The 14,801-nt window shown below is 38.1% G+C and overlaps 1 protein-coding gene across 1 annotated transcript in view; it reads right to left on the minus strand.

The window, feature by feature from the left end:
• COPG2 (coatomer protein complex subunit gamma 2) overlaps positions 1 to 14,801 on the minus strand; it is a 143,335-nt gene that overhangs the window by 25,067 nt on the left and 103,467 nt on the right. The window contains exons 11-16 of the mRNA XM_025378337.1: positions 14,156 to 14,223; positions 11,937 to 12,125; positions 4,167 to 4,262; positions 3,611 to 3,854; positions 1,496 to 1,571; positions 388 to 491 (exon numbers count right to left, since the gene is read on the minus strand). Of these exons, the coding sequence (XP_025234122.1) occupies positions 388 to 491; positions 1,496 to 1,571; positions 3,611 to 3,854; positions 4,167 to 4,262; positions 11,937 to 12,125; positions 14,156 to 14,223 (777 nt within the window). The remainder of the gene's footprint in view (positions 1 to 387; positions 492 to 1,495; positions 1,572 to 3,610; positions 3,855 to 4,166; positions 4,263 to 11,936; positions 12,126 to 14,155; positions 14,224 to 14,801) is intronic.

Raw genomic sequence — 14,801 nt, forward strand, 5'->3', positions numbered from 1 at the left:
TGGGAGCATAGCATACACATTTTCAACAAAATGTATGTACCTCCCGGAAAAGAAAGCAACTTAGCTATATGGGAACAACAATAGCATAAGAAAACGGGAAAAAGGTAAACCCATCCAAGAAGGAGTTCAAGGAGAACCAGGAATAAGTGAGCAATGTTCTTAAAAAATGTAAGGGCCCAATCTATATTCTTATAGATTGTTGCACAGGACTTACCATTACCAAATTAGAAACTGTCCTATAGACACAGGTTTCTCTAGAAACGGAAGTGCATTCAAAGACAAAAACCAAGCATTTGCCTAGTGAAGTTAGCTCATATGCAAATCATGAAATATGCTTCCTAGACACCATTCGAGGAACAAAAGTGTACATCCTTGGCTTTCACTGACCATTAAAGATATATGTGGCATTTAGTGCCATCTGCCTCTGCTGCAGCACATTCAGATAGAAGGTAGCTCTGTCTCGTACCTCATCATCAGTATCCATCATACACCTGTCCAGGAGAAACAGAATAGTCATGTCACAGTACCCCAAAGACTTCCAATAGCTCTACTACCAAATCTAAAGGACACAGGTCAGGTCGTCATCTGATACTATCCTTAAAAAAGTGCTCAACAATAGCCAACAGTAGCTCCTAAAGTCTCCATAAATCTTGGGTACTGTTCTGAATTACTAAAGAAATACTGTTATTGTGAATCACAAGCACTACAGAAGTAGGCATTAAAATAACGAGGAGCACAAGAACATGAAATAGCAGTCTGGAGTCTTTTCTTCCATCTGTAACCACATGACCCTGTTGAAGACTTAGACTTTTTTGTAATTAGGAAATGGGAGTATTATACTTTCCAAGGATACTAAAAAGATAAATTCAAAATCCAGCCATTGTTATTGCTCAAATGACAATTTATGTAAACTAGCTAACCTTTGGCTTGTAATTTATCTGCTTCAATTATAAGATGCAATCACAGTTTGCTAAAGCAAGTCTTTTCCTCATCAAACAGAGAGTCATGAAGATAATGAAAAACTATTATTTTCAACTCTGCATAGTGAATTACCTAATAGCTTTTTTAAGTAAGCCTGTTGTACAAATTGGGGCGTACGTATTTAAGTCACTTTCTCAAAATCATGTGAGAGAAAGCCAAAGTCTAACGTGACACGTACCTAGCACATAAAACCCTATGGAGAACTAATGTTTTAGAGAATGGGGTTGGGAAGAGAAGCTCTATAAATAAGAGTGAGGAGTGATGGAAACATGTAGGCTATTGCGTAAACCAAGGCTAGAGGCTTTCATGAAGTGATCAGTCAATAGCACATCAAATTGATTGAGAGGTATACACAATTACTAAAAAGAGAAAGGAATTGCCATTTGCCCCTGACTTGCTCCAATAGCTCTACTCTTAGGCCTTAGAGTACATCTGCTCTATGGTACAATGAGGATTTCACTATTTAACCATATAGAATTCTTATTTTTTTAAAAAGAGACATTATTTAACTTACCTCTGTAAAAGTACAAGGATGCTTGGGAGAAGACTCTCATTCTGAGCCCCAAATTTAGCCAAAGCACTCACAGCAGCTACAATGAAGCATACAATTATGCTACATAAATATTGGTTTCTCAGAGTTAACCAATAACCATTTGAAAAAAAATTAGAAAAGTGTTCCCATGTTTAGTGGAGATAAACCCTCTTGTTTTATTGTTTCTTGATCTTATTTCTTTGATACTGTTAAGCAGAAATAGAATTCTGCAAGCCCAAGAGAGCTCTGAATAGGAAAATCTTCCAAGAATTGAGGAAAAAGATTCATATAGATTTTCTGTAGGAGCTATATCTCCACCCCACCACAACCCCTTATATATCACACTGATGTGATTAAGCTTTAATCTCAAACAACCAGCCCCAAGCACAAAAAGAAGTTCTATTATTAAAATTCCTCTCATTCAACAAAGATTCATTGTTCACCAAACTTTTATCAGGAATTGTGCTAGGTACTGGGGCAGATAAAAGACATGTCCCTGATCTCAAGGAGCTATACTCTAGTGGGAAAGACAGGTATGTAGAGAGAGAATTATGGCACATCATAGTAAGTCCATGGAAGAAATATATCCAGGATGCTATGTGAATACACAGAAAGGAACTAAATCAGAATTGGTGGTGGAAAACTAAGACAAGGAGCTAACACATATTACTTGAGCTAAAATCTGAAGAACAAGTACTGTTAGCCAGAGGAAAAAGGCAGGATAAGAGTAGGATTAGAGGCAGAGGAAAATAACAAGTTCAAATGGCCACTGCCCAGAGAAGAAAGTGTGGTATATTACTGGACAGTTGGGGAAGGCTGAGCATAGGACCCATGTTGGAGAGCAAGAAGAGACAAGGGAGAGACTGGAAATAAAACAAAATTAGGGTATGGTTTAATCTCATTATTAAAGGATATTAAATATGAGATAAATATGTATATTTGAAAGTCCCCTCCTTTTTTTAGCAGAGTGTAAAGAATAGGCTGGATATATGTGAGTCTAGAAGCAGTCAGATAGTTAGGCATCTGAAATGATGACAGCCTCAGTCAGCACCATGAAAATAGAAGAGAGAACGAAGAAATATTAAAGAGACACAACTGAAAGCACTTTGCTACAGAACAGATAGGGGCTGTAAGGCAGCAGAACAAGATTCTATCTTGATAACTGAGTGGATGATGAATGTGAGGTTAGTTTGAATTTCAGGCTGAATTTGAAGTGCTTTAAGTTATTTGGACAAACAAGTTCAGGAAAGAGACATGACTGGAATGTCATAGCCTATCAGTAGAGCTCTGAAAATGATCACCAAGAAGAATGTAGATGTTGAGAAGTCAAAACCCTAGAGAGAACTAATATTTCAAGGAAGGGGGCTGGGAAGAAGAGCTCTATAAATAAGAGTGAGGAGTGATGGAAACATGTAGGCTATTGTGGAAACCAAGGCTACAGGGTTTCACCAAGTGTTCAGTCAATAGCACATCAAGTGGACTGAGTGTAAACAAAGATAAGAACATTAAAGTATCTAACTTGATTTTACAACTAGTTTATAAGTAATTTTCAGTAAAATTACTTCAGAGGTTTTTTAAAGGAGAGCTACATCACACTGAGTTAAAGAGAAAAACGGATAATGAATTCATGCAGGCAGCTAATAATGGCTACTTCCAGTTTATCTACGAGGGGAAGGAAAGTATAGAGTCAGTAGCTAGTGAAAGGCTTATAGAGAGTTTACATCTTTAATGGGAGAGATTTGGATCTATTCATATGCTAAGGGGAAGAAAGATTAGGGAGGAAAAGTCACTTAAAAATATACATATAGAAACACATAAACAAATTCTACAAACATTCATAATTATGACTATAACTGAAAAAAACGGATGAGCCATCACAGTATTCCTATCATACTGAAAGCGAAGGGTTATTTGTCTCTAATCTAAGGCAAAAATGAGGATGGAAATTGAGTACATAGAAAGATATCTGGGCCCTAAGCATGCTCTAAAAATCCCACCATCTAACAGATCCTGCAACTTCATTTTTCAATTTCATTATTACTCTCCTAAGTATTTCAAAAGATCAGCATCATCAATATCAGTGTCCCAATGACTCACCAGCTCTGACAGCCTCATTCTCCAGGACAACCCTATTAAAAATAAAGCGGATATATTTGGAGGGGACAGGCGTTCTAGGGCCCTCTTTGCCCAACAAGTGTAGAATCTTAGTAGCCAGAACAGTGTGTTCACAGTCCTCAATGAATTCACAAAGGTGGGCTAGGCCTGCTTCTTTACTCTCAGGGTTCTCTTCCACAATGCTGATTATGCAGTCCACAATGGCCCGCTTGTACTCAAAGCCTCCCTGGCAAAAAAGAAGATAAAACTGCCATTCATTCTAGGGACACGTTTTGGAGAAATGCTTACACTCCAAGGTTCATGCTTATAAAATTCAGATTTCATTTCCCACCTTTTTGAAACAAAAAAGTGGTTTTTCTCCAAGTGGCGAAAGTAAAGCAATGGCATGTTTATTAATAAGACAGTAACCAGACTTAGTGTACTACTTGAGAGGCATACTGAGATGATAAAGAAATCTCCTTAAAACACTATGGTATTTCATGGCAATCCTAAGAATTTAAGAGAGCAACTTCCTACGATTAAAAAGTAGTCTACCTACATCATCTCGGAGCATGTTGGAGAGGAAAGTCATCATGACACTGTGCTTTCGAGGGTATTTCTGACAGAGAGCACTAATTGCCTGTACAACCACCACCTGTAGAAAAACAAAAAGAATATTCACTTTTATGACGGTACAACCACCACCTATCAAAAGCAAGCACAGAAAAGACATTCATCTTTATAACTTTGGCTACTAAACATACTTTCCCACTTACTTACTGCAAGCTAAGAAGACACTGTAGTTGCCTAAAATGACAACACTTGTTCTTCATGGAAGATAACCAAGGAGACCACAAAGGAAAATAAAAAGCAATGTAAAAATAAAGTTCATTCAAGAGATCCCTTCCCTTTGCCTTAGACAAATAATCACATCAAAGATTTTAAAGTGAACTATAAAGATAAAAAGCTTGAACAGACTGATTTCCATAGAAGAAATAGAGAAAGCTATCAAGGAACTACTTCACAAAATGCTTTCTAGGGGAATTTTACCACAACTTGAAAGACCAGTGTCAGCCAGGCACGGTGGCTCGCGCCCTGTAATCCCAGCACTTAGGGAGGCTAAGGTGGGTGGATCACCAAAGGTCAGAAGTTCGAGACCAGCCTGACCAATATGGTGAAATACTGTCTCTACTAAAAAAATACAAATATTAGCCGGGTGTGGTGGCGTGGGCCTGCAAGTCCCAGCTACCTGGGGAGGCTGAGACATGAGAATTGCTTGAACCTGGGAGGCGGAGGTTGCAGTGAGCTGAAATGCACCACTGCACTCCAGCCTGGGTGACACAGAGAGACTCTGTCTCAAAAAATAAATAAAATAAAAATACAGACCTGTGTCAAGATGCATGAAGAATGTGAGATTTTACCCTACTTGTGGCTAACAAGTTAACCTGTCACAATTTCATGGATGCTGGTAGAAAACATGAGACTCCCGGCTCAGCGATGAAAGACAGTTAACTACTCACAGCAGTAGCAGTAGCCAGAGTATGAGCATTTTGGGGTGGGTTTCCTGAACTCCAAAATTCCCAAAGTGCAATGCAAAGAGCCAGATAATACCTGGTCTTGCAGTAGGCTGCATTACCGGATAAGAACCCTAAAGATGGAATCTGAACATTTACAGTGGGGAGTAAGCATGCCTGTCCTTTTTTCTGAAGAAAAACATTATTATATTAGACCATAAACATGTTTGCTTTTTGCTCCAGAGGGCTTTTTGCTCCAAATACTATTAGTATCTTCTGGGGCTGCAAGGAAATCTTCCCTTTCCTTTAGAGGGAGACACGATCTCTATCTTCTAAGGCTGGAAGATGTCTTATATTATGGGAAGGGAACACAGCTGTGATAGCAGGAAACAGATGGCAATTAGTGCCTAACTTGCAAGATGTGCAGAAAAGAGACGCATGAATAATTCAGAATTGTCTACCAATAACTGGATAACCCCAAATCCATATATACAGTTTCAGAGCAAAGAAAATCTCCATAATGTTTGTATGAAGCAATGATACTTAAGCCTAATAAAGATGGCATATATGTACAGAAAGAAAAATTACAGACTAAAATCATTTATAAATATTGATGTAAAAATTCTAAAAGTAATATATTAGTTAACAGATTCTAACACTACATTAAAGAAATAATGCATTGTGATGAAATGGGGTTTATCAAGAATGTAAAGATGGTTCTGCATTAGAAAATTGATAAAATAACATCACATTCATGAGTCAGAGGATAATATCCAAAATGCTGAAAAGTCTTTGATAAAATCCAACATCCATTCCTAAATATTCTTGAAAAAAAAAAAAAAGGAATAGATATGTCCATAAGGTAAACATATATACTTCAATCTTAATGCCAGCATATTACTTAATACGGAACCCTGAGAGGCATTCCCATTGAGGTCAGAAGTGATGCAAGGATGCCACTATCTCCATAATTATTTAGCATTATTCTGGAGATATTAGCCAATGCAATTAGATAAGGGAAAACAAAGAAACAAGAATTGCAGAAGACAAAACAAACAAAAATATGTTTGTTTTTAGATGACATGATGGTATATATGAAAACCCTAGAGAATGAATAATAAAACTAACTCAATAATTCACCAAGGTAGCAGGATATAAAATTAACATGCAAAACCAGTAATATTTATATACATAAATGATAGCCAGGTAGAAGATAAAATGGAATAAAAAACATTTATAATAGCAATGAAAAAGGTAAGTTATTTAGAAATAAGCATTTTAAAACCATTCAAAACTAATATAAAAATATTTTTTAAACAACATTTTTGAAAGGCATAAAAGCAGATTTGAACAAATTAAAAGACATCCTTGTTCTTAGGATGTTCAAAAATCATCAGGATATGTGTTCTCCCCTAACTTATGAATTTAATGTGATCCCAACAGAAAATGTCAACAAGGTTTTTTATGAAGCTAGACAGCTTGATACTAAAGTTCATTAGAAAAATAAACATGTGGCTAGGCACAGTGGCTCACGCCTGTAATCCCAGCACTTTGGGAGGCCAAGGCGGGTGGATCACCTGAGGTCAGGAGCTCGAGACCAGCTGGACAACATGGTGAAACCCTGTCTTCACTAAAAATACAAAAAATTAGCTGGGCGTGGTGGTGGGTGCCTGTAATCCCAGCTACGTGGGAGGCTGAGGCAGGAGAATCGCTTAAACCTGGGAGGGGGAGGTTGTAGTTAGCCAAGATCAAGCCATTGCACTTTAGCCTGGGCAACAAGAATGAAACTCCAACTCAAAAAAAAAAAAAAAGAAAAAGAAACATGCAAGAATAGCCAGGAAAACAATGAAAATAAAGAACTATGATGGAGGGCTAAGCGTCCTACGAAGCTTCTATATTTAGAACAGAGTGTAGCAGTAGTATATGAATAAACAGACCAATATATAAGTAGAATAGACACTCCAGAAACAGACTCAAGTATGTATGCAACTTTTTTGAGTTTGTATAAACATACAAACTCAGGTACGTATGATAAAGATGATGTCTCAAATTACTGGGGCAAAGACGGTCTTAAAAATTTTCTTTCAGCTTTCCCCTAATTGTCTATAGAAAAAATGAAAATAACTTTTTTTTGAGTTAAGGTAATATGGTTTGGATCTGTGTCCCCACCCAAATCTCATGTTGAATTGTAATTGCCAATGTTGGAGGTGGGGCCTGGTGGGAGATGACTGGATCATGGGGGCAGATTTCCCTGCTTGTGCTGTTCTCGTGATAGTAAGTTCTTGCAAGATCTGGTCATTTAAAAGTGTGTGACACCCCTCCGCACCCCCCTTGGTCATGCTTCTGCCTTGTAAGACATCTGCTCCTGTTTTGCCTTCCACCATGAGTAAAAACTCGCTGAGGCTGCCCCAGAAGCAGACGCTGCCATGCTTCCTGTTCAGCCTGCAGAACTGTGAGCCAATTAAACCTCTTTTCTTTATAAATTACCCAGTCTAGGTGTTTCTTTATAGTAGTGTGACAACAGACTAATACACAAGATCTTGCTCTGTTGCCCAGGACAGAGTGCAGTGGCATCATCACAGCTCACTGCAGCCCCAACCTCCCAGGCTCAAGCCATCCTCCCACCTCAGCCTCCCAAGTAACTGGGATTATAGGTGTACACCACCATGTCTGACTAATTTTTGTATTTTTTTTGTAGAGACAGGGTCTCACTATGTTGCCCAGGCTGGTTTTGAACTCCTGGACTCAAGTATGCCCCTGCTTCGGCCTCCCAAAGTCCTGGGATTCAAAGTGTGAGCCACCACACCTGGCCTTAAATAAAATTTTGGGGGGCAATTAACTGGGTAGTCAATGGAAAAGGATAAGATTGAATCTGTTCATAGCATATATAATAAAAAAATTCAACGGAACAGAGATCTAAATGTAAAATACGAAACTATAAATGTATTAGAAGAGAACATGAGTGAATTACTCTATACTTTGAAGGGAATAAATTTTTAATTATGACTCAAAGTCAAATAAAATAAAAGGCTGGCAAATATGACTACCTAAAAAAAATAACACTTTTGCATGACAAAAGACATCATAAGAAAAGTTAAATGACAAACCAGTAGAAAATACTCGTAACATCTTTCACAGGTAAAGAGCTAATATCCTGAATATACAAAAAAATTAAGGAAACAAAAGACTAAAAATCCTATAGAAAATAGGGAAAATGCAGCTGGGCATGGTGGCTTATGCCTATAATCCCAGCACTTTAGGAGGCTGAGGCGGGTGAACAGCTTGAGCTCAGGAGCTCAAGACCAGCCTGGACAATCAATCCTTTTGCCTTTCTCCCAATGGTGAAACCCTGTCTCTACAAAAAATGCAAAATTAGTCAGGCATGGTGGCTTGTGCCTGTAGTCTCAGCTACTTGGGAGGCTAAGGCAGGAGGATCACCTGAGCCCAGGGAGGTTGAGGCCGCAATGAGCTATGATAATGCAACTGTACTCCAGCCTGGGTGACACAGTGAGATCCTGTCTCAAAAAAAAAAAAAAAAGAAAAAAGATGGGAAGGGGAAAAATATAAAACCGAAAGCAAACTGGAACAAATCTATCTGTATTTCAAGAGATTTATATAACTGCACTGAAAACAAGGAAGAAATAACCCACTTAGTCAATATTCAACTATTCTGTGTGCAGACGTTAAAAAATCAATTATGAACTAGCAGTTCTTTCCATACTACACATACATAAAATAATAATGACACATATATTATTCTTAATTCTTTATTATTTCATTTATACTTCACAATAACTCTATGAGGTAAGTACTATTATTATCTCCATTGTACAGCTAAGGAAGCTGAGGCAGTAAGAATTTATGTGACTCACCTGAGGTCACATATCTCATAAGTGGTAGAATCAGGATTTAAACCTAGGGATTTTGATTCTAAAGGTCATTCTCTTCACCACCACAAAGACTGCCTCCAAAACTTGTAACTCCTTTGCCTGACATTTTAAATTAGTCTTGTGCATAGCTGCAGCCACTGCCTGGCCAAGGAGGGACAGGGAGATCTCAGTCTCACAGCCTTCTGCTGCAGGGCAGTAGGTATTATCCTAAAAATGCTATCCTATGCATCATTAGGATACACATAGGATAAATTAGGATATGCATTAGGATAAATCTGCTATCCTATGCATCATTACGACAATATCTACTGCCCTGCAGCAGGATGCCATGAGACTGAGATGTGAGCAGACTGCTCTCCTCACCGCTTCTTGCCCACACTGGTTGCCTGGGAGGTGCCACACCCTCTCTGGTCCCGGCCCCAAGGTGCCATTTTGAGAGTTTAACACTGGGCTGCGCCCTGCCCTCGATCTGAGTTAGGGCTGATGCAGTTGTAGCTGCTACTTGGCCAAGGAGGGCAGGGAAACCAGGCTATCCTATACATATCTAGGATCATACTCACTGCTCTGTAGCAGGGAGCTGTCAGACGTCATGACGTGTGACCAGACCACACTTCTCACAGCTTCTTGCCCACACTGCATACCTGGGAGGGACCCCTCCCTCTCTGCTCCCTGGTCCATGGCACGATTTTGAGAGTTTAATGCTGGCTGTGCCTCACCTTGGGTTGAGTTCAAGTTGATGTGGCTGCAGCCACCACTTGGTCAAAGGAGGGACTAGGAAAGCCAGGTTCCCCCATGCATAGTTAGGACAATATCCAATGTTCTTCAATGGGCTGCTGGGAGACCAAGCCCCAAGCAGACCACACTTCCCACAGCTTCTTGCCCATGCTGCTCACCTGAAGGGTCCCCACCCTTTCTAGTCACAAGCCCACAGCTGGCATCATTTTGAGAGTTTAAAGCTGGGCTACGCCCCACCCTCAGGCTGAGTTTGAGATGATGATGATGTGGCTGCAGCTGTCACCCAACTGGGGGAGGGACAGGGGATAACAAGCTCTCCTAAACACACTTAGCATAATACTCACCACCCTGCTACAGGCAGTTGTGGGACTGGGACCTAGCCTATCCAACCCATTGCAGCTTCTACCAATACCAACACAGACTGCTTGTGACCCTGTGGGTTGCTCCAACACCACTAGTGCCCATCACCCATACCACACCAGCTGCCAAGGGCCGAAGAACCCACTCACACACTGGGCTCATTGCTCTCAATATTTGTTTCTAGCAAGTCACGTGGAGGCCCAAGGATAGCCCTCTTGTACCCACCAACACTGGAGCCAATGTAAGCTGGGCCTAAAAATAGGCACACGTGGTGCACTGCTGGCACTACTGGAGCCCAAAGACTATGTTTCTAGGTCCCCAGCTAAACTTCACCACGACCTCAACTAATGCCTGTACCCTAAGTCACTGAGGAATCAGATGCCACTGACCCTGTGTACTGCTCAAGAGGTCACACAAAGATCCCACTACCACCACAGGCAGTCAAAATCAAAGTCAAGGTATCTCAATAACAAAATATATGTCTTTAGGAAAAAACTCACTCCTACAAAAGCAATTTGAAAAAACTGGAACAAGCAACTGCTACACCAGATGCACAAAACTGTCTGCTTGAATATACAGGTAAAGTTTGTTTTCTGAAAGTCTGGATGCATACTAAGTAGAGAGTAAATAGGGTTAGTTATACTACTTGACTGAGTATAAAGAAAGAATGAAGCAATACAATGGTTCTTGTTTTATTCTTTTAACTGAAATTTATTTTTTTAACTGAAATTTATTTTTTTTAATCATCTCTGACATACTCTTACCAGTTCTATACAACCCTATTCTGGAAGTACTCTTTTAATTAGCCAAGAAAAATAAAGGAAAGGCATTTGGATTGGATATAAAGAAGTAAAACTGTTTCTATTCACAAATGGCATAATTATTTATATAGATTATATAGATAATCTCAAGGAATGTGTATAATGATGACTAGAACCAGTAAAGGTACTCAGCAAGGTTACAGGATACCAAGTTAATATGGAAAAGTATTTTTTAAAAGTTTTTCATTAGTAGTAAACAATAAAAAATTTTAATAAAATATCAAAAGCATAAATATTTAGATATAAATTTAACAAGAGACTTGCAAGACCTCTAGAGTAAACACTACAAAACACTGCTCAGAGAAATTAAAGGTCTAAAGGGAGAGATATACCATATTCATGAAATAGAAAAATAATAAATTAAGATGTCAGTTCTCCCCAGATTGATTTAGAGATTCAACACAATCCTAGTCATAATCCTAGTAGGCTTTGTTTAGTAGAGATTGATAAACTAGTCCTAAATTTCATAGGAAATGCAAAGGAACCAGAATATTAAAAAAGAAAAAGTTGGAAGACCACACTACTTGACATTTAAGAGGTACCATAATGCTACATTAATCAATATTAGTGTGGTAATGGTACTGGATTGACAAACGGTTCAGTAACATGATAAGAAGCCCAAAAATATACCTAAAATTATATGGGTATTTGCTTTGTAGACAAAGGTGCCAAAGCACTCCAATAGAAAAAAGGAAGTCTTTCCAACAAATTATGGCGGAATACAGTAGATGGCGGTATGGAAAAAATACTGAACTTACCAAACAAACAGTAATTCAACTTGGATCACCGCCTAAAATGTAAAATCTAAAACCATAAAGCATTTAGTCTAACGCATGAGAAAATAAGTAGATAAAGGTTTCTTAGGGAACAGTAATAACTATGAAAGAAAAAAATTGATAAATTAGACTTCATAAAAATTTAAAACTTCTGCTTCTCAAATGACACTGTTAAGAAAATAAATAGGCAGCCAACGGACTGGGAGAAAACATGATCATGTTTAAACTCTTACCTTGAACTCATCTGAGATTTCAGACACAAAAGAAGATATCTGCTTCATGAGCCTGTCCACACTGCTCTCACTTCCTGTTTTGAGGAGTGTAGTAATGGCTAAGGTAGCAATGCTTCTGTTTGAGTCTGTGATTAAGTTTTCTAAGTCCAGATTGCAGGCAGTAACAGCAGAGGGGTGCTTCATTGCCACCTTGTGGAAGGGTAAGAAAAGAAATTACGCAAATTGCTTTTGATAAAGGCCAGAACTTAAATTTTAATTGAGGTAACTGGCAATCCAAAGAGGACAGGATAAGTTAGAAGTCATTGTTTCAAAAAGAATGGCTCCAGTTAACAAGGTATATCTTTTAATAAATGATCAACAGCCAGAGTATAGCATCGTACTCTCTTTTGTTAGGTTCCTATAACCTTTCTAACATTACCATTTTTAAAAAATTATAATTGGCCTGTATTTCCTTATAGTACATGTGTTCATATATGTCTATTAGATGTTAGGAGCACTGAGAACGGGATCTAGCATAGTAGACAGTGCTCGACAAAGACTGTTAATATCTTAGCACTTAAAAAATACTTCTGCATTTCAACACGCAAACTCCAGCCAAACTGCATTATCTATGGTTACTACATAGTCGGCCATTCTCCTGTGTCCTTGTTTTTGTTGATGTTGTTCCATCTTTTTGTCTATCCCAGTATTGGTATAGAATCCCTTACCCACAATTTGGAAAATCTGAAAAAACTCTGGAAAGCAAAGCATTGGGATGAAAATTTATTTAACAGCAAAACATGACCCAAACTAATGTGAAACTCTTTAATTGTTAATTTGTACCACTTGACAAGAATAGTCATATGCTTTGTGCAAAAATATTAATGTGTTTTAATGGTGGGATGCTGCCCCAGGCCCACTAGGGTTAGTAAATAAGATATAACACCATATAACCTTTCTAAAATTTATCTAAAAGCAAATTCTGAGACACATCTGGCCCCAAGATTAGAGATGAGGGATTGTGGACCTGTATCAACTCTTTAAAAAAACAATTTAGGCCCTGGTGGCTCACACCTATAATCCCAGCACTCTGGGAGGACGAGGTGGGCAGATGACCTGAGGTCAGGAGTTTGAGACCAGCCTGGCCAACATGGCGAAACCCTGACTCTACTAAAAATACAAAAATTTGCTGGGCACGGTGGCAGGTACCTGTGATCCCTGCTACTTGGGAGGCATACTGGGGCATGAGAATTGCTTGAACCTGGGAGGTGGAGGTTGCAGTGTGCCGAGATCACGCCTCTGCACTCCAGCCTGGGAGAAAAAGTGAGACTCTGTCTCCAAAATAAATAAATAAATTAAAAACAATTTAAATTGTTGTTCTATAAAGGTTTATTCCATGGCTGCTCTAAACTTCTCTTTTCTTCAATTGTTTACACAATCAATTTATAATTATGTATTGCCTATGACAAGTCTTCTACTACATTTAACTTTCATTTACATTTTCTATGCTTATTTAATTTATTCTGTGTTTCTGTATTATATCCTCTAAATCTATACAGTCTAATAATGTAGCCGACAGCAACATGTGACTACTAAGCATCTGAAAGGTGGCTAATCCAAACTGAGTATGCTGTAAATGTAAATATACTGGATGTCAAAAACTTGAGATATGTAAAAATATCTATTACATGTTGAGATGACATATTATGATAAAATATACTATTAAAATTAATTTTACCTTAAAAACTTTAATGTGGTTATTATAAAATTTAAAATTATATATGTGATTCACATTGGGTTTCTACTGGACAGGGCTACTGCCAGCACTGTGCAAAAGCACTTCCTTCAATGACAGAAATGTTCAAGATCTGCACTGTCCAATAGCCACTGACCACATGTGGCTGTGAGTACAAGAAGTATGACTCATGTGACTGAGGATTGAATTTTTTATTTTATTTTAATTAATTTAAATTGAAATACCACTGATGGCTAATGGCCACCATATTGCACAGTGTGGCTTTTGAATATAAAATGCTTAGAAGTCAGGAATGAGTTATAATCTTCAGCTAAATAATAATAAAAATGGTCATTCCCAAGGCCACAAATGTTAAGTGAAGTGTTGTAGAGGTGAAGCCCATGAATCATATATACTAACCTTGGAGAGAAAATCAAATGCTTCACATTTAATGTTTCTCAATTAAATACTGATGTAAGTCAACAGTTAGCAAAGAAACACCTACCTTGTTCAAGGTCCTCACAGCTGCATATCTCAAGGCTGGCTTAGGAGAACTACAGAAAAGCTGAAGAACTAAAAAATAATAATAATATATAATATTACATATACATACTGTGAATACTCCTGGCTTAGGAGAACTACAGAAAAGTTGAAGAACTAAAATACAGATATAGATATAGTGAATATTACCTATATATGCTGTGAATATTCCTCATCTCATCATATACCATATAGCTGAAAATATAGTACATAACGAATCACATTCAAAATATGCGTAGATTTTATCACAGCATAAAAAATTTACATGAAAAATATAAATTTATCAAAATAGAAAAAGCACTTTTGGGGTTCCTGTAGTCCCAGCTACTCGGGAGGCTGAGGCAGGAGAATGGAGTGAACCCAGGAGGCGGAGCTTGCAGTGAGCCAAGCTATTGCACCACTGCACTCCAGCCTGGGCAACAGAGCGAGACTCCGTCTCAAAAAAAAAAAAAAAAAAAAAGAAAAAGCACTTTTAGTCACTTATAAAAACTTTAATAGGAAACAAAGTTTGCTCTTTTTTAAAAAAAATTAGCATACCCATTAATACTTGAACTTAAATGGTAGAAATATTGACAGTTCTGAAAACAAATGGGCTTTTTAAACACCAAGGA

Source organism: Theropithecus gelada, chromosome 3 (assembly GCF_003255815.1).
Source record: "Theropithecus gelada isolate Dixy chromosome 3, Tgel_1.0, whole genome shotgun sequence".
Lineage (NCBI taxonomy): Eukaryota > Metazoa > Chordata > Mammalia > Primates > Cercopithecidae > Theropithecus > Theropithecus gelada.